General features: G+C 52.5%; 1 protein-coding gene across 1 annotated transcript; it reads left to right on the forward strand.

Moving 5' to 3' along the window:
• Positions 1-60: 60 nt before the first annotated feature.
• Positions 61-27,861, forward strand: LOC125064707 (vacuolar protein sorting-associated protein 13D). Its single transcript, XM_047671890.1, is given in 68 exon segments — positions 61-204; positions 320-510; positions 2,071-2,250; positions 2,332-2,580; positions 2,857-3,024; positions 3,147-3,300; positions 3,414-3,595; positions 3,717-4,060; positions 4,144-4,461; positions 4,536-4,710; positions 4,785-4,974; positions 5,394-5,514; positions 5,633-5,756; positions 5,947-6,105; positions 6,223-6,339; positions 7,009-7,187; positions 7,264-7,421; positions 7,503-7,805; positions 7,884-8,017; positions 8,521-8,662; positions 8,765-8,995; positions 9,070-9,265; positions 9,360-9,488; positions 9,606-9,768; positions 9,852-10,004; positions 10,072-10,224; positions 10,558-10,678; positions 10,761-10,897; positions 11,013-11,246; positions 11,353-11,532; positions 11,951-12,092; positions 12,173-12,467; positions 12,548-12,710; positions 12,914-13,115; positions 13,203-13,382; positions 13,469-13,785; positions 13,964-14,088; positions 14,157-14,294; positions 14,767-14,908; positions 15,061-15,231; positions 15,318-15,420; positions 16,065-16,228; positions 16,302-16,400; positions 16,484-16,689; positions 18,094-18,259; positions 18,358-18,491; positions 18,780-19,014; positions 19,100-19,250; positions 20,009-20,240; positions 20,610-20,790; positions 21,224-21,409; positions 21,508-21,711; positions 21,779-21,997; positions 22,190-22,540; positions 23,581-23,804; positions 24,147-24,254; positions 24,345-24,456; positions 24,540-24,774; positions 25,244-25,411; positions 25,544-25,587; positions 25,589-25,765; positions 25,849-26,018; positions 26,121-26,295; positions 26,382-26,564; positions 26,644-26,818; positions 26,910-27,041; positions 27,112-27,556; positions 27,645-27,861. Coding segments are annotated over 68 exon segments (12,453 nt in total). The 5' UTR covers positions 61-107.
• Positions 27,862-27,910: the final 49 nt, after the last annotated feature.

Below are 27,910 nucleotides of genomic sequence, written 5' to 3' on the forward strand. Positions count from 1 at the left end.
ATATTTTTTGCAAATAATAACACTATACAATAAATTCGTAATACTACACAATAAATTCGTGAAAGTGCGCGCTCTTGTTAAAAACGAAGTAAAGTTGACCATGCACGATGTTGGAAGGTCTCGTAGCTTGGGTTTTGAACAACTATCTCGGGAAGTATGTGGAAAATCTGAACACCGATCAGTTGAGCGTCGCTCTGCTTTCTGGTAAGCAAACGTTCTCTCAAAATAGGTCAAATTACATAAAATTTGGCGCTTATTTTTCAAAGTATATTAAGGAATTAAATAATAAAATTTAATTGTGAAACATTTCAAACTACAGGCAAAGTAGAGTTAGAAAACCTTCCTCTAAAGAAAGATGCCTTGAGATACCTGGGTCTTCCAGTCGAAATAAAGGCAGGCTTCATAGGCAAAGTTCAACTACATGTCCCGGTGCGTCAAATACGGTCAGCACCATGGCTTATTGCCATTGAAAAGTTATATCTAGTGGCGGCTCCAGTTAATTTAGATGAGGTAAGATTCCTACATTCGAATGTTTACTATGTTTATTAAAACTTGATAAATAAAAGATAAACATGTTAAAGCCATGTCACAACCTAGTTTTAAAGTTTTATAGTTGGTTTTTCTTATAATGCAAAAAAACATTTTAGTAAAAATATTATATTTTAATAAATAAAAAAACAAAACAGCAATTTCCTCACTTGAACAGTTGGCTGGCTTGGTAGGAGAACTGAATGACTATTTAGGGTAGTGGTTTTGTATGTTGAAATCCCCAATGATAGACTACTTTTATAAGGAGGCAGCATGTAGAGAGGAAAGAGATTAAGTGTTTGAATGATAAGTTTTTGGGAGAATTTAGTTGCACAGCATAGTCAATTATTATATCTAGAATGAGTTTATTTTGTCAAGGAATTTAAAACAACCAACACAAAAAAATATTTTTTTATTATTTATATTTTATTTATAATAATGTGAGGAATTTTCTACATAAGTAATACAATCATATTTGACCTTGAATTTGAACTCAGTGGTCAGATAAGATTGACAAAATATTTACGAAATATTTGATAAGAAAAATATGTTAGTTGTGCAACCTGTTTTTTTCTTATATTTATTTTTCATTGATTTACATTCCGGTCAAAACATTCTATTGATTTACAATACATTATTTTTAACAAATAATAACTAAGAAAGCAAATGTGAGTTAGTTTGTCACAGTTTGATGTCTTAATTAGTCCGATCATAATAAAATTTTGCATAGATACATGTTATCAGGCTTATAGAAAGGGACATACTCTTACATGGCCTTTGTTTATGAACATACTAGTGACTAGCCCTGGCTTTGAACAAGTGCAATTTATTAATAAAAAAACGATATGAAATAAATTTAATTTATGTCCTAAAGCATTCAGGAATATTGTAGCTTTCTATTAATGAAAATAAATTTAGAATTGGGCCATTATTTCCGGGAATTAGAAAGAGTAATCATAGAGAGTAGATCATAAAGAGGTAAAATTAGTGTTTGTATGTATATTAGTATATATCTAATGGTAATCCAATATGACACTAACTCTATCATAGGTTCATGTTACCCTTGCATGTTGATGTTTTCGTGTCAGAAACCTTCACGCACGTGCCACCATCAATTATTATACTAAATTTCAACTACAATCGGATGCGCACGCGATCTCTTAGAATACATATGTAAATATAAGATTGAGTTTAGTTTAACATTGTAAGTGCAATTATTGCAATGTAATGTATGTATTGAGTAATAGTCATTTGATGCGGTCTTGTTTACGTAATTCTAACCCAATTTTTGACTCTAAAAGCGAATTTCGTGATGGAACATATAATATCAATCCAAAAATAGTGAATAAATAATGAAAATAATATTACTTTCGAAGTTGGTCAGTATATTATAACTTAAAAACGTTTTGAATGACTAAAAATAAATTATTTTTATAAACGAATTTTTAAACAAATTATATGGAAAATTCTTGAGTCTTGAAAAAAGTAAAAGGTTTTTCGTATAAAATTAAATAAGAGTTTGGATTTCACTCGTGTTATCAGTGGGATAGCGCAGTCGAGGCGACGATCGCCCACGAGCGCAAGATGGCGCTGCTGGACGCACTGGAGGCGCAGTGGCGAGCCGAGCACGAGGCCAGCGACGCCGGATACTACGCCGCCTCCTACTCCTCCTGGCTGAGCTACGGCACGGGTCTGCTCGCCAATATTGTCGAAAATCTTCAGGTTTACTTTCAAACTCGCCGTTTAGATAAATAAGTTGTAAAACGATTTTATGAGACTAACTCTCTAACATCCGTTCCACAGCTAAAGTTAAACGACGTGCACATTCGCTACGAAGACGCACTGACGTGTCCGGGCCGCGCCTTCGCGTGCGGGCTGGCGGTGGAGTCGCTGGCGGCGGAGTCGTGCGACGCGGGCTGGCGGCGCGGGTTCACTCCACTCGACGACCCCTGCTCCTTCAAGTTGCTCGAGCTGCACAACCTCGCGCTGTACTGGGATCCCATGCCGGTGCCCGCCGGCATGATGGCCGACTGCACGGTCGCCGAACTCACCGTTAGTTGCAAACACCCAAAAGCATTAGTCCACATAGTCGTTATCGATGTGAAACATTTAATGCAGCGAGTCAGAAAGACTTGTCGTCGTGCATCGATGCGCTTTGTGATAGTGTGACACATCTAATACGGTGTGATGGCGCGTCGCCTTGACATAATTAACGGTTTATTTATAGAAATGCAGTTTCATAAGAAAAGTGAATCCGCATATCACTGAGTGGAGCCTTACATATAGGCTACATATTTACATGCGAGATTATGGGAGGGTTTGTCGCAGGAGCGCATGCGGGCCACGTGGTCGGGAGCGCACCGCTACATGCTGGCGCCCACCACGGCCAGCGCGCGCGTGCGCCGCGAGCGCTGCGAGCTGCCGCTGCGGGACCGCAACCGCCCGCGCCTCGCCTGCCATCTCACTCTCGACTCGGTGCAGATGCGCCTCACGGCGGTGAGTACGCCTCGCTCGTAGCGGTAAGTGGGGGCATCTGAGATCTAACGAATGAGCACGTCCGACGGAGAGTATCGAGCCATGCTCCCGCTCGCCGCACTAGAACGAATCGTTGGTTGCAGCGGCAGTACAGCGAGATGGCGGGCTGCGCGCGCGGGCTGGAGCGCGTGGCGCGCCTGCGCGAGCTGCGCGCGCTGCGGCCCGAGCGCGGCGTGCGCGGCCACGCGCGCGACTGGTGGCGCTACGCCGTCAAGGCGCATCTGCCGCATCACACCTGTACGTATACGTGCATGCGCTCGGATCGTAGCTGCGATGAGATACACCGAATAGGAGCCTCGGGCCCGTTCGTTGTTCTCACACCCGTCGATTACGTTCGTGTTTCGCGACAGGGATGGAGGCGCGGCCGACGTGGGAGGAGTGCGCGGGGCGGGCGCGGCTCGTGCGCGAGTATGTGGATGCGTGCCTGCAGGTGCTCAGCCAGCCCGCCGCCACGTTGCCGCCGGAGCGCCAGGCCGCCAAGGACGACTTCGAGTGGCGCACGCCGCTTCACGTACTCAAGGCACTGCGGGAGGTAATCGTCGATTCTTAAATTTATAAATATCTGTATAATATATATATTCATACTATTCTAAACGAAATACACAGTTGTGGCGCTGAAGTTATTTAATTTTGAACGTATTTTGGAACGCTAGGTGGCGATACGCAAAGTTCCAGTGTCCACCCCAGTATCGACTCCTGAGCAGTCGAGCTCGGGCCGCAGCGTGCTGGTGCGTTGGTTTCCGCAGTGGTGGGGTTGGTACGCGACTCCGCCCACTAACGAGCCGCGTCCTCCGAGTCCCACCACCCTCAACGCCACCGCCAGCGTCTCCACCGGTGCGACGGCCACCTCTCGACTCGAAGATGAAATTCTCGACGTCATCGCCGACTCGCTCGACGACAACACATTACTCAGACGCGACGCTCTTTTCGGACTCTTCGAATTCACCCTATCGAAGGGGTCGCTGGACCTCTGCACCGACGCCGATGAAAATGCCAGGTTCGTAACGTTCGTAACGTTCGCTCTGATACTTCCGAGTCGACGAGGAATGGCACACGTAACGAAGAGAATTCCGCACCCAGCGCTCCGAGCGGCGCGGCGGAGGGCGAGGGCCTGGAGCTGCAGTTCAGCACGGTGTGCGTGCGCGTGGAGTCGCGGCCCCGCGCGGGCGCGCACGCGCTGCACGTGTCGCTGGGCGGCGTGTGCCTGCGCGACCGCATCACGCCGCACACGCTGTTCCCCGTGCTGGTGGCGCCGCAGGGCCTCATCCGCGACGGGCTGAGCGCGGCGGGCCGGCGCGACCCGCACTACGCGCCGCAGCCGCCGCCCGCCGCCGGCGACGAGCCGCTGTTCCAGCTCAGCTACGAGAAGCGGCCCGCCGGGATCAACTGCGACTACAAGTGAGTGTAGGCCGGCGGCGCCCGGCGCCCGGCGGTCGGGCGTGGCGGGCGCCGCTGACCGTAGGCCTGTGCAGGCTGCGCGTGCGCTCGAGTTCGCTGGAGGTGGTGTGGTGCGCGGCGGCGGCGCGCTGGGCGCGGCGCTGGGCGGCGGCGGGCGCGGGCGCGGGCGCCATCGCGCACGTGCGGCTGCACACGCGCGCCACGCTGCACCACCACTGGGACCGCCTGCTGCACCACACGCGCCGCCCGGTGGGTTGCGCTCATTTCTTGGATAGTTCGAGGTTGCAGCTGTAGTTCTATTCGTTCTCTGTTTCGGCCCTCAGACCGAGCGTCGCTCGTGGCAGGTCGAGCTGGACATATCGGCGCCGCAGATCCTGTTCGTGGAGGACCTGTGCGATCGCGACGCGTCGGTTCTCGTCGTCGACTTCGGACGCCTGAAGCTGGCCAATGCCAACTTGCCCGACGACACCAGCACCAGTACCCTCAAACAACAGTCTCTGGACGACGACGAAGGTGACGACGATTATGAAAAATATTAATAATTATGTAGATTTCTTACATGAATATTTCAATATTTGTCTTCACAGTTACAGCCATACCTTTGGTTTCAATACTCCATTAGAGATGCAGATAGCGATGTTATCACGTGTACTAGAGCTTATTCCAATCGTAGAAGGAATACATTCCGTGTGATTAGCTAATATTTCTACTATTTTGTGGACAGTCCTTGATTAGTATATCTTTATTTAAAATACAATACTATTCAACTCATCTACATAAATGCACTAGAATTTCACTTTCAACTCTTTTAAAATCAATTCTGCGATCGACAATTCTTAGAATGTATTGTTTGATTTATTTGAAAGTGCAATAACATAGTGCGGTACGAAAGTTTTCTCTCACGTGCTGGTGCCTCTATCGTATGTGGCCAGAGATGTTCATGACGCCGTGCTCGACGCCGCCCGGCAGCCTGCTGTCGCCCGCGTCGCCGCCCGCGTCGCCGCCGCCGCAGCCCGCGCTGCACCACCACCTGCGCACCAGCCTCTACGACCGGTGAGCCGCCCCCTCGCCCCCTCGCCCCCTCGCCCACTCGCCCCCTCGCCCCCTCGCCCCCTCGCCCACTCGCCGCGCACGACTCCGAGCCATGTGATAATCTGCTGTGCTATGACAGGTACAAAATCGAGCTGAGCGAGCTGCAGATCCTGGTGGGTCGCGCGCGCGACAACTGGAAGTATGCGCACACCAAGACCACGTCCGCTCTGCATCTGCTCGACCGCTTCAGCATCTCGCTGCAGGTAGCACCACGAGTTCAATCTTGGCCGGAGACGAATGTGACTGACGAATTTCCAAAAAATAAATGTCTCAGGATATAGTCGTTCGCATTAAATAACGATCGGCACGTTATAGACGAGTTTTTGATGCCGTCGCGATTTATTTTTTCAATCAAAACTAAAAGTGTAAGCAATCGGCGTCGTCGGCCGGCAGGCGGAGCGGCGCGTGGTGGCCACGTCGGAGCCGCAGTACCCGCGCCTGGCGCTGTGCGGCTCGCTGCCGGCGCTGGTGGCGCACCTGAGCGAGCACAAGCTGTCGGCCGTGCGCGCCGTGCTGGCCAGCGCCGCGCCCGCCGCGCCCGCCGCGCCCGCTGCGCCCGACCAGTGAGGACGACTAAACGTTGGATGAATAAATGCTATGCGTGTGGATGTTTCTGTACGAAAGAGGTCCCATTCGATGCTCAGGTCGCCAAATCAAGAAGGCGCCCAGGACGAGGAGGAGGAGGACGGCAATGAAAACTCGGAAACGGAATTCTCAGATTTCTCCTTGAATCAAAACGCTACCCTGCTCATGTTACAGTTTGCCATCGATCAGATGTCTCTCGAGGTCAGTACTATGGGTTTCATAGATACAGGTGGAATTTGAACTTGGATGTATAGGTGTGTATGTATATAATTTGAACTTGCAAATTTTGAGGAGTACCACCTGCTAGGAATCGAATCCGTTGATTACGACATAGTTACTTAAAAATAAAAATCTATTTATTAAAATTCAACAATTTAGAGGGAATACTCCAATTGTCGCTTGTCAAATTTTAACATTTTTAAGCGTTTTCCTTGAGGCCTCGTCTGTGAGTTTAATGTCAACTACTATTGTAAAGTCAATCGATATAAACCATCTTCGTATTAAATTATTTTGTCCGTATATATTTTTATGGGATTTCATATTTACATATATAAACAGCGTTCAAATCACGATTAATTGTAAAATACATAATTTGTCAAATGTCAGTAATGTTTGTTTAAGATTTTTTCAATACATTCTATTAATACGAGACTAAATTTTTGTATAGTATTTTTTATTTAAGTCGGTTATAAATTTGGCTCACAATCCCATTTTAGAAAATCCGTGAAACGAAAACGGCTAATTCGGCATAAACGCCCTTATGTTTTCCTCAAATAATGACTTCCTAGAATTTGACCATTTTTAAGGGACACAAACCAATATTGCACGATGTCCGCGACTGAGTTATGTACGTCGGTCGTGGTGGCGCAGGTGCAGTCGCGCGGGCGCAGTATCGCGGAGGTGCAGGTGTGCGGCGTGCGCGCGGCGCTGGGCGTGCGCGCGGCCGACACGTCGCTGGCGCTGTCCGTGCACTCGCTGCTGCTGGTCGACGCGCTGCAGACCTACGGGCCCGACTTCGAGCTGCTCGTGGCCAGCCACCGGCACGTCGGGTACGCCCTGAGATTATTCATACGTGACGACAATCATAAGTGTGCTACGACGATTACGAGTGTGCGGGTTGCGCAGGATGGACACAGCGTCGGGCAGCATCCGCGGCTCGGAGCCGACGTCGCCCACGTCGCCTGCCTCTCCGGACGCGCGCTCACCGCTGCCGCCGCCCACGCCGCTGGCGCTGCACCGCGCGCTGTACTCTCTGCACCACGCCACCAGTGGACTGTCGTCCAGTAAATACTGACTCGGCCTGAATATAAGTTGCCATTATGACTACCTCGCCGGCTATCCATATTCTCCCTCCTCCTCATCAGATAATGCCGAACCGGGACGGACGAGTCCGACCCCGAGCTGGCCGACCGGTCCCAGTTGGAATACGAGTTATACCTACGGAACCGCCGGCTCGACCTGGGGAACGAGCTCCTCCGCATGGGGCCCCGGCGGAACGGGCTGGGGCGCCGAAGGCGCCTCCTGGGGGAACGCCAACGGCTGGGGTGCCCCGGGACTGGTCGACTCCGAGGCCCTGATAGCCGTGGAGCTCTGTTTCGTGAAAGGCGAGGGCGACTCCGAGGACTTGAGGATCGCGAATATCCTATTCAACAATTTGGACGTCATCGGTGAGTCAGACGACGAGCCCCAATCGCGAACGACATATATCATAAAGTGCGTATAACGAGTGCACCCGCCCTCCCCAGCGAACCAAGAGACCATAGTGGAGCTGATCGGGTTCGCGCACCGCGTGTGGGGCCCCGCGCGCCGCGCGCCGCCGCCCGCGCCCGCGCGCTCCGGCGCCGAGCCCGCGCCGCCCGCCGCGCCCGCCGCGCCCGCGGTACTGACTCGCACGATGCTACCGATCGTTTTACTCAGCCTTATATACTAGCACGAAATCCATTTTTTAAGCATTTAAACTGAGTTCTACCGTATTAGTAATGCATTAATCTTGAATCAATCTATAACTCCCATGAACATGCTGGATGTAGTGACCGTCATATTGCTCTGCCGTCGTGACGTCAGTTGCCTGTGTGCGCTATATTTTGCAACATATACATGTACATATGCGCTATATTTTGCCTGATAGTAAAAACTTGGTTCAATGTTACGAAAGGATGCTCACCTATTCCTTGCAAAATCGTTCGTATTTTGTTGTTTTCCGCCTCGTATCGCAATCGAATAATTATATTTAAATTTAGCAAATTAGAGGGCCATACTGTACATTTAGTAACTCAGCAGAAGAAAATCACGATTTGAAGATATTGAGTGAATGTTTTATATATATTGAGTGAATTCACTAAATCACTTTAACTGGCCGACTGATAGAGTGTTATTCGTCAGCAACGCGTGCGTACGGAGATCACGTTTGACTTTCATCGCCTGGGCGTTCTCCTGCTTCGTGCGGGCGTGCGGGACGGCACCGTGGTGGCCAGCAAGATCGCCACCGCCACCGTCGGCGACGCGCGCATACAGGCCACGCTCGGTCAGTTTTATCCTCGTCGATTTTAGTTCATGTTTTAAAGGTCGTTTTAAATTATAAAAGTATGCTCTATATAACTTTATTCATACGTCACTCGCGCACTAGACGGCGATCGAATCGAGGTGGGCGGTTCCCTGGGTGGAGTCCAAGTGATGTCACTGTCGGAGCGTGCGGGCATACACACGCGTGTGTTGTCCGCCGGCCGAGCACCCGCCGCGCCAGCGCATCACGCGCACCAGCCGCCTCGCCCGCCCTCGCACTCCACCAGCGACGAGAAGGCGTTGCTCTTCTCCATATCTAGGACTATAAGACCCGCCACACCGCAAGATACAAAAGGTACATGACCGGTTCTCGTAAAAAATTGTGTTTCCATTTTTTATGAGAGATTATTTTAATAACTGTACGCACAGGGGGTGAGGTCGAGGGGGTGGAGGTGGTGGAGGTGCAGGCGTCGGTGCGCGTGGCCAGCGTGTGGTACACGCACTCGGGCCCGCTGCTGCGCGAGCTCCAGTCGTGCGTGGCGGAGTTCCAGCAGTACCTCGCCAACCTGGCGCGCTCCATCCGTGCCGCCGCCGCCGACATGGCCATCGGCCTCGTGCATCCCAGGTGCGACTCTTGAATCTTCGACTTTGGCGTTTCCAAAAAGATCCGTCTAGTATAATCTGCGATGGTATTTAATACTTATTAATACGTGTTACAGAGGTGACTCGCTGTATGCAAACCCTCGTCTGTCTCAGTCGGTCGAAGGGGTCTCGCCCAGGAGACGAACTACGAGCGTGGGCTGTTCGCTCGATGAGCCCGATCGTGATTCGCGGCAGATCGTTTTTAGGTAAACTTTGATTTTCACTTCGTCAGTGAAATCACAATCTGACTTAAGGTTTATTGTACTTAACCAAAGTACCAACCAAACCGAATTTATGTGTCCGCTCTCCGACGCCCTCGGCAGCGTGAGCGTGGAGCTGGAGTCGCCCGTGGTGGTGCTGCCCCGCGCGGCTCGCAGCGCGCAGGTGTTCGTGGCGCACCTCGGCCGCATGAGCCTCAGCAACCGGCCCGGCGCGCCCAGCGACACCATGTACCGCGTGCGGGTGCGCGACATATCGCTGGTCTCTGTGAGTGTCGTCTCGATCTTTATGAAATAATATTAAAACGACTTGGATTTTTTTTTCAATAATTTTGTCGACTGAGCTTTCAGCTGGATGTGAGCGATAAACTGCGGAAAGGAAACATGTCGACCGCGACGGATAACTTAGCCGAAATCTACGACGTGACGTGCGGCCTGCCAGTGCTGCACGACAGCGCGCTGCAGCTGACCGTGGCCTTCTACGAGCTGGACGACGGCCCGCGGGTATGTCCCTGTCCCTCTCCCGGAGTACCATTTCGAGGTCACGGTAGTCACTGGTGTGTGTCCACAGTGCACGGTGGACGGCAAGGTGGTGGATGGGCTGCACGTGACGGCCAGTCGGGAACAGTACGAGCAGCTGCTGGAGACGCTGCAGTGGATCGGCGACTCGGCCGACGTGACGGACGGAGCCTCGCCAGCCGCGCCACCTCCACCCGCACAAGAGGTGCCACTACTCCGTTTGCTAAATACTTGGAGATTTTTAAAAAAAAATCGTTTTCGTAATATTTTATACATCATATATGCTTTCTGTAAATATTAACGACATTAAAATGTAGGACTAGGTAATGTTAGCATTTTTAAATTTGACAACTATCCATTCGCTCTAAGCTACATAATGCTCAAATGAATCATTTTTGAGCTTGAAATGTAATCCTACTCTACAGTAAAGAGTAAAGTCGATATTGCCACAATACCATATATCTTAAAAACCTACCTAAGGCTCGGCGATGCAGCGGAGCTATTGTGTGCGCTAAACGATGCGAGATTTGCGATTCAGACGAGTTCGGTGGTGGAGCCGGCCGTGCCCACGCTGCGCCTGGACCCCGCGCTGCGCGCCGCCGTGCTGGCCGTGCCGCCGCCCGGACAGCCGCCCGCCGCCGCGCACACGCCGCTCGAGGGTACGCCGCCCCGCCGCCCGCCGCCCGCCGCCCCCGCAGGCGCGGAGACGGGCCCGCGTGATACGTTCTTGTCTGGCCGCAGTGACTTTCGAGCTGTCCACGTTCACGGTGGAGCTGCGGGCGGACATGGGCGCCGGCGAGCGCAGCCTCGTGGCGCTCACCTTCCGAGAGTTTTCGCTGCGCCGCGACCGACTGCACCCGCACGAGTCCACGCTGCAGGTGCCTCTCTGAGAACTCCAATCGCTACTCGTTTCGTGTGTTGTCGTAAACGAAAAGAACGACGATGCGCAAACCGACATTGTGATGTACATAATTTCCCTTTCTCTCCTCGCAGGTGTCTCTCCACTCCATTACGATGGAGGACCTGACGAAGGATCCCGAGTCGAAGCACCGCATGCTGATGGTGTCGCACACGCCGCCCATGCCGCCCAAGGCCGTGTTCGTGTCCAAGTCGTGCCCCGACTTCGTGACGGAGTTCCCGCACGAGACGGGCTCGCCGCTGCGCCCGCGCCCGCTGTTCTCGTCGCTGCCCGCCGAGCTCAACGTGGTCGAGCGGGTTGACCGAGAGGTGACGACTGCATTTTTTTACCGATCATCTTATAAAATTTATTTAAATAGTTTTATCGTTAACTAATTTATCGAAGAGCGTAATCATTTTCCTCGTACATTCCCAGTATAAGCGTGGCAAAGAGGAAGAAAAGCAAGAGCGTCGTTGTCCCACGCCTCCGAGCTCCCCGGAACGTGGCGCGGGTATCCCGGGGGGATTAGTGGGCCCGTCGCACGATAATCTCGTTTGGGTGTCTGTGCACACGCGACACCCCGCCCACCCGCACTTCCATGACGTTTATAACAAGGTAACGACGCTCGCGTAGAGGACTTCGCAGTCGGATTAGTATGCTTTGGAGTAACGCAGCCGCTATCCTTACGTTATTTGTGCTGCAAAAGGGGACTATTCGCGCGATCTTTAACCTAGGAGCTAAATAATCATTGAGGCAAAATTTTAAAGCAATCGCGATATTGACTGTTCTTTCTCAATATATATTCTGTAATGTTATGTAAGTACGGAAAAATATTAATGATTTTATAAGACGATGTGATACACATAGTATTGGTCCAAGGAACAAACATTTGTTACCCCTGTTACTCGACTGCAGAACGAAGAGTCAATAACTCTTCTGTGGGACAATGTATACAGTTCTACAACAGAATCTCAGAAAGCGATCAAAATGCCTATGTTCTGATTCCATTTTTTATTTAAATTTTATTTTACAGGTGGCTAAAGTGACCAAAGTGGAATTTAACTGCCTAAAACTAGTTTTGAGTATCGACAGCTGGGTGGCCGTGCTCGATTTCTTCGGTATCGCGGGCGAGGACTCGAAGCAACGACCGCCCGCGCCGGAGTCGAACCAGACAAGTGAGCTACTCATTCGTCTCAGTGTTTACACACACTCACGCAATGATCACGGTATTATTACTATAATCTGTTTTCTTTAGATTCGACCGTGGAAAATGTCAGCGAGACGCTCGGCGGCACGGACGCGGGTGCCACGGAGACCGAGATGAACGTGCGGTCGCTGTCGGTGGTGGTGGTGGGCGCGCGCGGGGACGCGTGTCGCGCGCTGGTGTCGCGCGTGCGCGTGCGCGTGCGGGACGAGGCGCGCGCCGCCAGCCGCGACGTGCGCGCCACGCTCGGCGCGCTGGCGCTGGCCGACCTGGCGCCGCGGGCCGTGCTCTGGCGGGAGCGCCTGCGCATGCGCACCGCTCACGCACTCGATATACATTATCGAAGGTACGCTCCGATCGGTCACTGTGTTTCCTACGCGTAGATTAGAATGTTATGCAATCTGTGACGTCCGTCTGTTGCCGTAGATTGAGTGCCGCGGAGGCGGCGGCGGCGGGGCACGAGACGAGTCTGTCGCTGGAGATGGGCCCCGTGACGTACGTGCACACGCGCCGCTTCGTGCTCGAGCTGCAGGCCTTCGCTCGAGATTTCAGCTTGCTGCGGCGCGTTATCGCGCAGGCTAGACAGAAGGTGAGTTGGGATTGAGCTGATTATATGAGATTGTAGTTAAAACATTAAAAAAAACTTGTATCGTAGTTAGCAAAATCTTTAATGTGTCTGAAGTCCAATTTTGTTTTAACGTTTATTTCAAAAGGTGCCCTTTAACACAACAACACATTTACTGTCGATATATTAAGTCGATACTTGATTAATCGTAACATTTGTACATCAAGGTGACGAGCTCGTCCCGCGATGCGACTCAGCTGCAGCGCATGCGCCTGCGCGTGCGCTGCGAGGCGCCCATCATCGTGTTTCCTGTCTCGAGCCGCAGTCGCTCCGCGCTGGCGGCCGAGCTGCAACTGCTTCTCGTCGATAATTGCTTCCGTCGCGCCGGCGACCCCGACACCGTCAGCAAGCTCGTCGACCCGACCCTAGGTGAGTGGGTCCCCGAATTCGTGTCATGCGTCATGCGTATCAAACTTTACCGATTAAACCGATGACCTGATACAACTGCGTCCCCAGCGGAGCGCGAGGTGCTGGACGTGCGCTCGGTGCGCGCGGAGGGGCTGTCGCTGTGGTGCGCGCGGGCGGCGTGCGGCGCGGAGGGCGAGCTGTGCGTGCGGCGCCGCGGCGCTCCGCTGCTGCCCGCGCCCACCGCGCTCGCGCTGCAGCTCGAGCGGAACTGCTGCGCCACGCACAACGGTACGTGCTCGCGGAGCTCCCCGCATACCCGTCCCCCCGTCCCCCCGACGGAGCCCTTCGCCGTCTCACTCTCGCCGTGTGTGCAGTGCCGGAGATGACGGTGCAGGGGCGGCTGGCGACGCTGCGGCTGTCGCTGGACGCGGCGCAGTACCGGCTGGTGCGGGGCGTGCTGGCGCACAACCTGGCGGAGCCGTGCGACGAGCTGCTGCCCCAGGCGACCGCCCCGCCCGCGCCGGCGCCCGTGTGGCGCACGTGGTCGCTGCAGCTGGACCTGCAGGACGTTTGCGTGGAACTCCGCGGGCCGCGGAACGCTCCGCCTCTCGCCTGCATCAACTTCATCAAGTCGCGACTCGTCCTGGAGGCTTACTCTGACCTCGCGCAGGATATCGACCTAGTGTCGCAGGTAAGTCATCGCACTGGTGAGAAATCGTGCGCTGACATATTCGAATACATGCATGTCGTAGAATACGAAGATAACGTTATTGATAGCGACAACTACGAGTACCTGATGGTTTTTCATATTATTGATACTGTAAAGTTTAGGCTGAGAACTTAACTTCAAACGTAAACGTCTCCATCAGGAGATCCTGGTGAGCGACACGCGCTACGCGGCCGAGCCCGCCAACCGGCGCGGCAACGTGTTCAGCCACATCGTGCAGCCCATGCCCGACCACCGCCACAGCGTGCAGGCCGAGGTGCACGCCAGGTATAGTGGGCCGAGGAGCCGACGAGCCTCGGATGTTTCATGATGTTTCAATTGGTCACCTTCGACAGGAAACGGCAAGACTCGTCGGCGTACACGATACTCATCAACAATATGCGTCTGATGGCGATCCTAGATTGGTGGGAGGCCGCTAACCAGTTCATCATGCAGTCGCCGCCGCCGCCCGCTGACCCCGACCTGCAGCATCTGTGAGTGCATCTCTTTAGATTTTCAAAATATTTGTCATTTGTTGAGGTCTTGAATGATTTATGATGTTCGCTATGGATTCTTAAAGAAATGGCGTTGGTCGGCAAACATTAGACATGAGAAGTGATTTTGTATTTTAAATAAACATATAATAATCAAGAACTGTTTGCAGTACATAATATAGTAGAGCTATTTTATAGAATATTGTGTCGAAATCAGAGCTTGGGATTGTTCATTTCAGATTTATTTATCTCTCTCGGCGTTATCGTTGCCAATATGCTATAAAAAACACTTTCAAATTTGTACGAATACTTTGACATATTCTCGTGGTGAATCAGAAAAGTAGCAACAAGATAATTAATGTCATCTCTAGCATTTCGAATGTAATTTTAGCGTTTGTAAAATGTTTATCAAATTAAACAAAAAAAAATATATTTGATTCTTTTTTTATTATTTTAACTAATATATGCCAAGGGAGGACACTGCGGATGGTGCTCAGGGAGCTGTGCCGCCCGTCGCAGAGGGCGCTGTCGAGCTAAAACTGAACATTACTGACTCGCAGCTCGTGCTGGTGGAGGACGCCTCCCTGTGGGACACCAACGCCGTCATACTGAAGGTTCTAAAGGACTAATCCCCGACCCCATTAGATTGCCATCGTTAAATAGAGAGTTCGAAAGAGCCACCGCTGAAGAGCATATCATGAGAGAAAATTCAAAGTCAATTTATTCCAAATCACGTACATAATATTTCTTTTAATCACGAATGTAGAGCACGACCGTGATCACATACCGGCCGGCGGACGCGGCAAGGCCCGTTCTGTGCGAGCTCAACGAGCTGGAGCTGTTCTCCTGCGTGCTGGGGCTGGAGGAGGAGACGGCGCTGTCCATCGTAGAGCCCGCCGCGCTGCACGCCGCGCTGCGCAGCGACGCCGTGCTGCAGGTGCCTACCCAGCCACCCCCACTCCCCATTCATCTGCAGAGTACTCGTGCGACATACGCTTATTATTATTGTGTATTACTTTATAGATCGCCCTGGGCACCTTGAATCTGCGCCTCTCCTACCACGATATGCGCATGTTCGCTTCCATGCTACAGTCGCTCCCGGCGCAGGCTAGAGCCGCTCTCTCAGGTAAATTATTTATCATTTTCGATTCGGTACTTCTGAAGTCTATACATCATTAATTATAATATTTATTATAATTTGCAAAATATTTATCAATATTATATATAATCTTTTACCAAGATTAGATCACCATTATCGAATAAGATAATTATGTTCAAATAACTCTACTAAGATTTAAAAAGTTTATAGTATATAGCCAATTTGCAGGAAGTACATTTAGTTTAAATCGCAAAAGATTTAGGACCATTTACTTGAGAGAGAGAGAGAGCCGAGATGGCCCAGTGGTTAGAACGCGTGCATCTTAACCGATGATTTCGGGTTCAAACCCAGGCAGGCACCACTGAAATTTCATGTGCTTAATTTGTGTTTATAATTCATCTCGTGCTCGGCGGTGAAGGAAAACATCGTGAGGAAACCTGCATGTGTCTAATTTCAACAAAATTCAGCCACATGTGTATTCCGCCAACCCGCATTGGAGCAGCGTGGTGGAATATGCTCCAAACCTTCTCCTCAAAGGGAGAGGAGGCCTTTATCCCAGCAGTGGGACATTTACGGGCTGCTTATGTACTTGTATTTTTATAAATACACATAATATAGTACATAATAATAATAGTATATAATAAGAGTTGACGTAAGTAACGCCGCCACAGGTAAATCCGAGGAGGAGCCGGCCGACGCGCCCGCCAACAGCGTGCGCATGCGCAGCGCGGCCGAGCGCGTGTGCGGCGCGCGGCCGCGCTGGCTGCGCGCCGCCCCGCCCGCGCGCGCGCCGCCGCTCGCCAAGCCCGCCTTCTGGCCGCTGCGCGCCGTGCAGGTGCGCCGACCGCCCCGCCCCCGCCGCCCCCCTCGCGCCCGCGGCCCGCCTCTGTAATGTGACGTTGGTGCAGGTCGATGCGGAGTGCGTGACGCTGTGCGTGATAGACGACTGCCTGGACTCCGACGTGCCGCTTCTGGAGGTGTCGTTGAACGACTTACACTTGGAGCAGGTGAGTTGGAGTGACCGTCGAGAAAATAGAGAGAGAATAGAAGTAGGCGGGCCGTTCGGGTAATGAGAACTCGTTTCGATTAGGACTTGCGCAAGGTGGAGGAATCGTTCGAGGACCCGCTGCTCGTGTCGACCCCGTCGAGCGGCGCCGGCGCGATGGTGGTGGCGGGGAGCGCGGGCGAGAGCGGGGCCCGTGTGGGGGCGGGGGGCGGCCGTCTGCGCGCGCAGCTAAGCGCCGACTACTACAATCGCATACTCTCCGGTTGGGAACCCGTCATCGAGCCGTGGAGGTAGCGCAGTTGTATTTTATTTATTTCGATTCTCTACCAACTAGACATACACAGAAATCAACTAATATATATAATTTTCTAACATAATAATGTAATTAAGGTGAATACGCTTTGCAACACAAAATATATTATGTAAAAAAAATATTTTTTACTGGAATGACAAAAATAAAATAAAAATAACATTGGTCTATGTTAAGTATTATTCCGTTTTTCTTACATCAGTTATATAACATTGTCAATTTTTCCTGCAATAGGGTACACCAAAGATTTAGCGTTGGTGAGGTACCGCAGTTTTCATATGAACTCTCAATGATTTTTAGAACTTTGTAGCGTATGTGATAGTCGTCGATAGCGTATAGAGTCGTTTTAATACGATTTACAGTCACTCAACAATGACCACGAACATTTTGTTAGAACTTTTGAATCGTCCGTTTACAGAATAGGGTATTTTCGACAGTGAAAAAATATATGTATTGAATATGTTGATATTGAGACATAAAAGCGCACTATTAATTTATTATATTAAAATTCGTAATTTTTAGTCTGTAGTCGGGCGCCACATAGGCAAAAAATGTCATTACAATATCATCGGGCAACTATCAAATATCAACTTTTCCGGAGTTTTAGTACTAGTATTTGTACATTACACTCCAATATAGCGATTGTAATTCATTATTTTCCCAAAAACACAAAACATTTATAGCTGTTAACAATTGATTTTAACAATTTGAACATCAAAATGACTGACGGCGTTTTTGCGGCTTTATATTAGGAAAATCAACATTTTGAAGTACATTACCTATTGTATTAAATCTAAAGCTACCGGTTTGGAATGTATATTCTACCGAAAAGACGCGGCAAGGAACTCAGTTGTTACTTTTTTCCAACATTTGAAATACAAAAATATATCTATTAAATTAAATTCAAGAGTAGCTTCGCTTTGTCGAGACGCCCAACTTTCTCTGTTCGGTAATTTTCGAAAGTGGTAGAATAACGTTGGCGTGATAAAGAACATGTCTGGTTATTGTCAAAATTGTATTTCTAACAGGTTGTTTTGTAATTAAAACTTGAGATAATTCGACACAAAATGAGAAAAAGAAATAAAACTAGTTTTTAACGTCTTGCAAAACAGTTGATTTGGATAAGTGGACGGCCCTTCACTGAACTTGTTGAAATAACAACTAAATCAAAATGATTAATAACCAATTTATTTTTGCGGTATATATTATTAAATATATGCACAATGTAATGGCCACATCGTCTTACAAATAAATTGGTTGGATTTTTATATCTGAAACTCGGGTATTGTCGATTCCATACTTCGAGAATTTCGTTTATTGGATTGCAACATTGTATGATGTAATTTGCCCTAGCAATTGAAATAAATCGTGCCGACGTGCGCAGGTTCGAGAGTCGCTGGGAGTACACGCTGTCGAGCGGGCTGTCGCTGGCGCGCGTGCAGCTCGACGTGCGCTCGGCGGACGCGCTCGACACCAACCTCACGTCCGCGCTCGTGGACCTCGTGCGGCTCGTGCGCACCAACTGGACCGCCGACTACTACGCGCCGCAGGTGCGCAGCCAGTTTCATTTGACGAGTACTCTCTGATGTCTCGTCGTAAACTGAGGTCGGTAGGTAGACTATTTAAAACGAACGTTTCTGTCGAGTAGACGGCGACGTCGGAGCAGTCTCCCAAAAGTAGCCCGGCGGGACATCGACGACGATCACCCTTCGTACCCTATGCGCTCCGGAACCTCACCGGGCAACGACTGTGGTTCACTACACTCACGACCGCTTCGGACGAGTGAGTTCATCACCCCATCAATGTGCACACGGGATATAGGTGCCGTTTCAATCAACTAGCGGGTGTCGTTAGATTCGACTAAAATCGTTTTCACTGAGCGCATAATCGAGCAGGTAAGAGCGTCAAAGACTCGCACGGTTGCCGAGAATCAGTGCACCTGAAAAATAATTTTATTAAATGTCAGTGACATGTAGACATTTTTTCTAGATTTACTCCAGACACGCCACTGAAGTGAATACAAAATGTCTTGTGTGAATAATGTTAAAGCGAGTGTGTGTGCGCGCTCAGAGTGCGCGAGAGCGGCGAGGGCGAGCGGCGCGGGCCTCCGGACGACTCGTGGGTGTGCGTGCGCGCGGGCGACACGGAGCCCTTCTCGTTCGGCGCGCGGCGCGGGCGCGCGCGGGACGCGCAGCACGCGCCCGCGCCGCTGCACCGCCTCGTGCTCAGCGTGGACGGCTGGGCGCCGCCCGACCCCGTGTGCGTCGACCGCGTCGGCGTCTTCTTCAGGCACATCACGCACGCGGTGAGTGCGCCGTGCCGGCCGCGACCGGTGGCGAGCGGCGATAGCCGAACGCGCGTGACCCGTGACTCTGTCTCTGTGCGTGCAGAAGTCCGGAACGGAGGCGCGCCTGGTGCTCGAAGTGTCGTTGGAGGGCTCGGCGCGCAAGCTGGTGACGGTTCGGTCGGCGCTGCAGCTGATTAACAAGCTGCCGCACCCCGTTGAGCTGCGTCTCGACCGCGCGCCCGCCGCATCGTCCGGTGAGTTCTGTTCGACTTGTGAACTTATCTCTGTCTTCATCTCGATGAAACTTGTAATAGATCGCATTTGAGAAATATGGGTTTGATTGATATGTATTGATGTTTTTTATAACGTTCCATCATTCTGAGATGATTATAAAACAATTATTACATCGAAATGCAAATAAATGCTCCGAAACTATCACGAGGGAACCAGGAATCACTTTACTGGCCAGTGCGATTATAAGCTTTTCTGTATACGTATATTTTATGTAAGTAGTCGATCGGGTGCTCTTTCGTATAACTGAGCCACTCGGGAGCGATACAACGTGTCCGTCGTATCGGCCCGAGGTAACGCGCGGCGTGTGTAGGGCGCTGGGCTCCGAGCGCGGTGCACACGCACGTGCGCGCCGCGTGCGCCGCGCTGCAGCGTCGCGGCGCGCTCGGCGCACTGACGCCCGCGCGCACGTCGCACGCCACTCCCATATTTGTCAACTGCGGTGATGACGCTCTCGAGTTGTAGTCTTTGTCGTCCTAGATCCCATTATTTTTTATCAGCGTTATTTTTTAGTGAACGTAATTCATCCGTAAACGTTGCTTCGCCTAGAACGAATCAGTTTTTATTTGGCTTGTCTGTCACAATAGCGCTCGTTATGCTTTTGAATAGATCTGTTATTATTAGACAATTTCAATATGTCATCGATTCGCTCCCAACGACGAGTCCCGCTTTTCGGTTCCGAACCCGCGTCCTCTTGTACACTCCGAACGTGCCGCGCCAGGCCCGTGGAGCGGCGGCGGCTCGCGCAGCGCGCAGGTGGCGGCGGGCGCGCGCTGGGCGGCGCCGCTGGCGGCGCGCGCGGGCGCGGTGTGGGCGCGGCCGCTGGTGCGCGCGCAGACGGCGCCGGCGCCCGTGCTGGCGCCCGCCGCCGTGGACTGGCGCGCCGCCGCGTCGGCGTCCGAGCGCGCTCTGCTGCACATCGAGTGTCGGGCGCCGCACGACTACGTATATAGGTATCTTATTATATTTTAAGATAAACGAAATAAACTATTTATGTTAATTAAAAAACCACCAAAACGGGACCACTGTGTCCTGTCCCGTTCGAGCGACAATCGCTAATCAATAATTTGAAATAATATCAAAGAACAATACTTTTTACGCATCATAGTGCGCCTGAACTCTGATACTAGTGCGATGAATGGTACTATGCGTCCATTATGAGGACGCTTAGGAGGTAAAAAAAGCACCAAGTAGGCAAATAACGCAACGCATGTCAGTGGAAATCGTTGATGCAAATCACTATTATGATATTTGTGAATGTGAATTTAATAGCAACTGTCTTCGGTAAAGGTATCACAGAACCCAATGTACGTCTTATTTAGGTTTTGCTGCGCGATAGTGCGCGAGCGGTTCCCGCCGGACCGCGGCGAGCTGCTGGCCGGACACACGCTGACGCTGGTGCCGGCGCTGCGGCTGGAGAACTTGTTGCCGTTGGAGCTGCAGTACCGCGCCGACCACGTCTCGGGCACGCTGGCGCCCGCCGGCACGCAGCCTTTCCACCAGGTTGCGTTTTATATCTGATTATTGATATATGTTTTCCCAGCCCAAAAATAAATGCTGGTAATGTGAGTTGCATCGTTAACCGAATCAGTACTTATGCAATTATAAAGCTATTGATTGATTATGTTATTTGTTTCCTAAAAAAATTGTGGTTCTTAATTCGATTGTTTTTTTTTATTATTGTTAGTTCAGAACCTGGTACCACGCATTTGTTAGTTTAACGCACCACCTGCTTAAATTAAAAAAAACCCTTAGTTTCCTTATCGTATTGTATTTATTCTAAAATATAATTTGGTTACCATCTATAATTAGATTATCAGTGTAAAGGTTAGGGTAAACATTTTTATTTCTAAATTTGACCGCAAAACGACACCGTTAAATTGACTCATATAAAACAATTTTTTTATGACTTTGTGTAACGACAACTCTCGTACAGGTGAACGTCGAAGAAGGTGTGGAGCTGTGCGTGAAACTCGAAGGGTTCGCCTGGTCGACTGCGCTGAGCGTGGGTGGCACCGTCAATGCGGGGTCATTCTCTGCGCGGCTGAAACTGCGTGACCTGCGGGGGCGCAGACTGTATCTCAATGCGAGAGTCACCGTCAAGAAAACCGACGGAATTAAGGTACTAATTCCATTCTCAATACCATTCAAACTTAAATAGATTTAAATCTGCATACCGAATGGAGGAGCACAGCCAAATATTCCGACTCGGGTCCGCAGGTGTCGGTGTCGGCGGCGTACTGGCTGGTGAACCGCACGGGACTGCCGCTCGTGTTCCGCGCGGAGGGCGGCGGCGAGGCGGCGGGGCAGTTCGCGGAGCACGAGCTGGCGCGCATGGTGGCGCCGCTGCCCTTCGCCTTCGCCGACGGCGACGGGCCCACCATCAGCGCGCGCCTGGGCTCCGGCCTGGCCGCCTCCGCGGAGGTAGGCTGCGCTCCGAGGGAGCCGACTCCCCCGCTCGGCCACCGCTCACGTGACGCTCCCTGCGCAGTGGTGCTCGCCGTTCGGGCTGGGCCCCGGCGTGACGGTGAAGCGCCTGGAGAGCCGCGGCGGCGAGGGCGAGCGCTCGTTCGCGGTGGGCGTGTCGGTGCGGTCGGGCCGCGGCCGCTACCGGCGCACCAACATCGTCACGCTCACCCCGCGCTACCAGCTCCACAACAACACGCCGCACTGCCTGCAGTTCGCGCAGAAGTGCACCGCGACGACGCTCGTGAATATGCCATTGTTTCATGCCGCTTAGCTTGGGAGTAGCACTTAGATCTCCGACGTTAGCACGTCGATGCGCACAACATAGCATGCTCGTCTCATCGCTCATATAGTTGTAGTAAGACGTAGTGGGTAGAAATTTAACATTTTTTTCGTATGGCAATTCTTCAAGATTAGCCATTGTGATGACCGTCAGAACGACCCCGGCGCCATAGCGACGCACGTGTCGGCGGTGCCGGGCTGCTACCTGCCGTGGCACTGGGCGCGCTGGGAGCGCGAGCAGCTGCTGTGCGCGCGCGTGCTGGCCGAGCCCGCGCGCCCGCACGCCGACACGCGCGCGCTCACCGCCTGGTCCGGCGGGTTCCGCATCGACGCCGCCAGGAGTCTGCACGTCGCGTGCCGGGAGAGCGGCGGCTCGTACCAGCTGCTGCGCGTGGAGGTGGTGGCGCAGGGCGCCGCGCTGCTGGTGGTGCTGAGCGCGACGCGTGCGGAACCGCCCCCGCTGCGCATCGATAACTTCTCGCCCGTCGCCATCATGTTCCACCAGGTTCGCGAATCGTTTCCATAACGAGTTTAATATGTTATCTTTTACCAAATTATAACTTATCTTGTTTAGCGATTGGTATGACTACGGGTGTCTTAAATGGAAAACAAAAAAGTAACTATAATGGATGGATTATTTTGAGCCTTTTAAGGGCGCTTTTAAATTTGACGAGTCGTGTAGGGCTGGTTACACACGATTGATACACTTGATTTATGCCCGGGCGTTGTGTCGTACTGCAGCAGGGCGGTAGCGGTGGGGTATGAAAAGTCTAACAGGGCTTGCATTTTAGTGATGTGCACTTGGCTTCAGTCGAGCCACAGCTTACTACTCGAGCAGGCCTTGGCCGAGAGAAAATTACGCCGTCCTATCTCCGCATATATTTTTATAATATTTTAATTATGTATTTTCACAAATGTTTCCAAATTTAAAAGAGAATCCCTCTATTTTTATACCATATATCTTTACACTCATATACTATCCTTACGAAGACACGATCCGCTCTCCTCGCTAGTAGAAAACGCCAAGTCAAAAATTTTAATCGTTTTTTTTGTTTGTTACTAAAACATATATAAGATTTTTTCTGGTAGTTTTTATTAGGACGACACAGTTAATGAAACACAATTGAGTTTCTCTGTAAAAAGAGAGATTTATTTGTTTAATTTTACAATAATAAAAAATTAAATAAACGTTTGTAGTATTTACCTACGCATTGTTTTACAAAAATAATATTTACGCACCTGTAAAAAGAGAAACGACATTTAATGTTTATTTATTAACAATGTCTGTTCCTAATTCACAAGATACTTTATACTTTACTTTTCACAATCACGAGATTGATTCTAGGTTAATATTTTTCATGGCTAACAAAATTATTTGTCATGTCACCGCGCGTTCGATGACGGTTGATGCTCGGAATTCAAATTAAAGGAAAATACATTTTTTTTCTTTATTATTACAATTCATAATATACTAAGCTACTTTTTATCAAAAGTAAAACACTTTTACGATGCAATAACTCACGACGCGGATCGCCCGGGCCGCAGGTGGGCTGCACGGAGGAGTGCGTGGTGGGCGCGGGCGGGCGCGCGCGCTGGGCGCTGCCGGAGCCCGAGGGCGCGGCCGCGCTGGCGCTGCGCGCGCCGGGCGGCCCGCGCCTGGCGCTGCCGCTCGCCGCGCTGCACGACGAGCACACGCTGCTCTACCAGAACTTCATCTACGTGGCCTTCGCCGCCACCGCCACCGCCGCCGCCGCCGCCACCGGCGCCAGGTACCTATTTTCCTTGGTTCATGAGAAGGGAAATCGATGAACTCTTTAAAAGCATTGCTTAAAGCCTCAGCCCGGAGACCCAGACTTAATGCTGTGCGCCTTTTTAACGCGTTAAGGCTCGGGTCGACGCGATGTTATTGTGCAATATTGTTACCGTCTGAAAATACCCTATGACCTGCCCCTCCTGAAGAAAAACAGTGAAGCGAATTTACCGATCTCTTTTATCTGTAAATGAATCGGTATCGTATAAGTAATATTTTATAGGCCACGAGGACCTGAAGTATCCATTAAAAATATATATGGTATCAATATTTTTAATATGAACAATGGAAATCCTAATAGTGACGGTAAACAAGAGGGCGGCGCTGGCGAGGACGAGGGAGTCCTAGTCCTCGAGGTGCCTATGGGTTCGACTCGCGTACAGCTGGCACGGAAGCGTTATGGAGACAGGTGAGTTTTTAACGTTTTATCGATGGAAAGGATGGTTTCACCGGTTCACCCGGTTTTGTACTGTATGTAATCGTATCTCGTCGCGTCTAGGAGTCAGCTGTGGCGACGCGGGCCGGGCTCGCAGCTGCTGCACGAGGGCAGCTCTCCGCCGCAACCCACCGACGCACTCAGCGACGACTGCACGCTCTCGCCGCACGCCATGGTGCGCAATTTTTTTAATTAGATTTTCGATCGACGAGAGTAAGAGGAAATTACTGAGCGAGGAGGGCCCGTGTTCGGCGGCAGGTGCTGGACATCGAGGAGGCGGCCCCGCGGCCGGGCCGCGCGGCGGCGCTCGTGCTGCGGCGCGCGGACCCGCGGCGCGCCTCCACGCAGGCGTGGCGCCTCGTGCCCGCCGCGCACGCTCCGCTCGCGCCGCACGCCGCGCACGCCGCGCACGCCGCGCACGCCACGCGCATGGCCTGCGCGCACGCCAACCTCTGCGTGCAGCCCGAGAACGGCCTCATGGGACTCGCGCCCGGTAACTTTGACTTGTTGTATATGTGTCTATACATAATAAATAGTATGAAACAGAGGCGCTATTTGTTTCTGTCTGTATCTCCGCTAAATGCTTGTAAACCATTCAACGGATTATGATACGGTTCTCTCTAGGAGAAAAAACAAGGAAGGTATATAAATTTGTACAAATTATTGGTTACGTAAATGGCTTAGCTATGAAGGTGTTATGTAAAAAAAAAACAGTTTTCAATTACGATAAACTGACACACACACTATACAAAGAAACAAAAATTTTTTACTTAAAACAGACATACACAACAACAAAATTTCGTATGAATTTGACGAAGCGAGTTTTTGCGTCAAATTCATAAGGAATTACTACTAACTAATAAAAAATATACACACAGCTTGAAAAATGAACACAAAATAAATCTTTATAATAGAACTAGATAGAGTAATATTATATAACAGTTTATCACGCAAATGGGCAGGCGGGCGCGTGGTGCTGGGCCTGTCGGGCCCGTGGGCGGGCGCCGTGCCGCCCGAGCACGCGCTGCAGTGGCGCACGCTGCGCCCGGGCTCCGGCCGCCTCACCGTGTCGCTCGACGCCGACGGGCCCACGAGGCTCGTGCGCATCCGGGACCAGGCGGACCCCGTGAGTCGGCCGACGTCGATTATTTTTAATGTTCGATACGTTCTCTACCGCGAGCGACTCCGAGTTCGGCTTTCGATCACATAAAGTTCCATCGTAAGTGTCGATCCTTAACGTTATGGCGTCCCTCGGCTCGCAGCAGGAACGCGCGAGCGTGGAGGCGGGCTCGCGCGAGGAGGAGGCGACGCGCGAGTGGGGGCTGTCGGTGTCGCTGGCGAGCGTGTCGCTGTCGCTGGTGGCTCGCTGGCCGCCCGCCGAGCTGCTGTTCGCGCAGTTCTCGCGCCTGCGCCTCACGGCGGCGCGCGCCCCCGGCAGCGCGCACCTCGCGCTGTCCGTCGACTCCATGCAGTGGGACAACCAGGTCGCTACCGGATCCGCGATTAGTTCGTCTGCGTCGAACTATCTTCGTCGTGACGGCGAGTGTACGATCTGTGTCTTTCGCAGCTGACGAGCACGCCGAGTCCGGTGCTGCTGCACTGCCTGGACGACGGCGCGTCGGTGCCGGCGCTGCACGTGTCGCTGGAGCTGACGGCCGCTCCTCCGCACTACAACGCGGTGTACTTCACGCACCTGATCGTGGCGCTGCGGCCGGTTGCCGTGCGACTGGACGAGAGGTTCCATGCGATAAATTTTTATGTGCGGAGTAGGCGAGCCTCTACTCCCTAATTTATCGAAAACTCTTTCCATCGTCACGTCACGAATGAGCGTACCCGCAGATTGATCCTGCTGGTGTGGTCGTGGGTGGAGGGCGGTGGCGAGGCCCCGGAGGGCGCGGAGGCGGCGGAGGAGCCCGACGAGGCGGAGTACGAGACACGACGCGTCCTTCACGAGCTCACTGCGCTGCATGCAACGAGATACTACTTTGCGCTCATCAAGATAATACCCAGTCAGGTAGACAGCCGCCAGCCCATGAGCTCTCGCGTGCCGATGTAAGTATAAATTTTCGAATTCAATTGTAAATCGCGTGACCTTCGCAGATCCGCCTGTCGATGTTCACGGCGAACAAGCTGGAGGGCGAGCTCAGCGCGTTGAAGCGCCGGCTCGGGCTCACGTTCATTCGCTTCGAGGACGCGGCCGTGGAGCTGGAGCCCTTCGTGCGCACGCACGCCTTCGACAGCGCCGCCGGCCTCGCGCGGCAGCTGCTGCAGCACTTCAAGGACGTCAGTATTAGACTACGCTTCGATCACGAGACCGACTCACGCGAGACGTCGTTCACTTATATCATTTTTCTTTTATTAGGAGTTGAAATGGCAGGCGGCAAAGATTTTGGGGTCAGTGGACTTCCTCGGTAATCCGTTGGGCTTCGTGGCGGACGTATCCGAAGGAGTATCGGGATTGCTGCTCGAGGGAAACGTCGGGGCTCTGTTCAAAAATGTCACCCACGGAATATCTAACTCTGCCGCCAAAGTCACAGGTAACGGTGCCTGCGTAGCATCGATGGAAGCATCATTTCGCTAGACGGGCAAAGTATTGCAGAACCGGTCGTAACTCGTTTGTCGGCGTAGAAACCTTGGGAGACGGGCTGGAGCGCGTGGTCGGCGACGAGGCGCACGAGGAGACGCGCCGCCGCATCCGCTCGGCCGCCGCCGGCGCGCACCTCGCCGCCGGCTTCCGCGGCCTCGGCCTCGGCATACTGGGTGAGTGCCGCCCGCTCGCCGTCGCGGCCCACCCCCCCCGACTCCATCTCACCCGTGTGCATTCGCGCAGGCGGCATGACGTCGCTGGTGAAGCACAGCTACGAGGGCGCGGCGGCCGAGGGCATGGCGGGCTTCCTGGCCGGCGTCGGCAAGGGGCTCGTGGGCACCGTCACCAAGCCCGTGATCGGCGTGCTGGACCTGGCGGCGGAGACGGCGGCGGCACTTCGCGAAACGTCGCGACGTTCGGGCGGGGCCCCCCGACGCGCGCGGGCCCCGCGTCTGGCGGCGGGCGGAGCGGGGGGTGCGGCGCCGCTGCCGCGGTACTGCCCCGCGCTGGCGGAGGGCGCGGCGCTGCTGCTGGCGCTGCCGGCGCGCGAGGCCGACGAGCGCTTCCTGGCGTACCGTACGGTGCGCGACACGCCGCACGACATCCGCGCGCTGCTCTCCGACACGTACCTGCGCATCGTCACGTGCAAGCACGGCCCGCCGCAGGTCGTCATGGAGACGCATCTCAGGTACGTCCTCGCCGGCTCCCCGCTCGCGCCCTCGCAGCGAGCCGGCCCCGAATGACTGAATGAATGAATGAGTTTCCCTGGCCGACAGCAACCTGGTGTCGTGCACGGCGGTGCTGGCGGAGGGCGCGTGGTTCGTGGAGCTGGGCGTGCGCGGCGCGGGCGCGGGCGCGGGCGAGGCGCTGCGGCGGCCGCGCGTGCAGTGCGACAGCGGCGAGCTGGCCGGCTGGCTGGCGCGCCACGCCGCGGCGGCGCGGCAGCTGCACCACGACCGGCGCCACACGCTGCTGCCGCACGCCGACCTGTAGGCGCCCGGGCTGACGTTAGTGTGTAAGGAGTAGTACCGTATCTGCACCC

This window comes from Vanessa atalanta, chromosome 6 (assembly GCF_905147765.1).
Source record: "Vanessa atalanta chromosome 6, ilVanAtal1.2, whole genome shotgun sequence".
NCBI lineage: Eukaryota > Metazoa > Arthropoda > Insecta > Lepidoptera > Nymphalidae > Vanessa > Vanessa atalanta.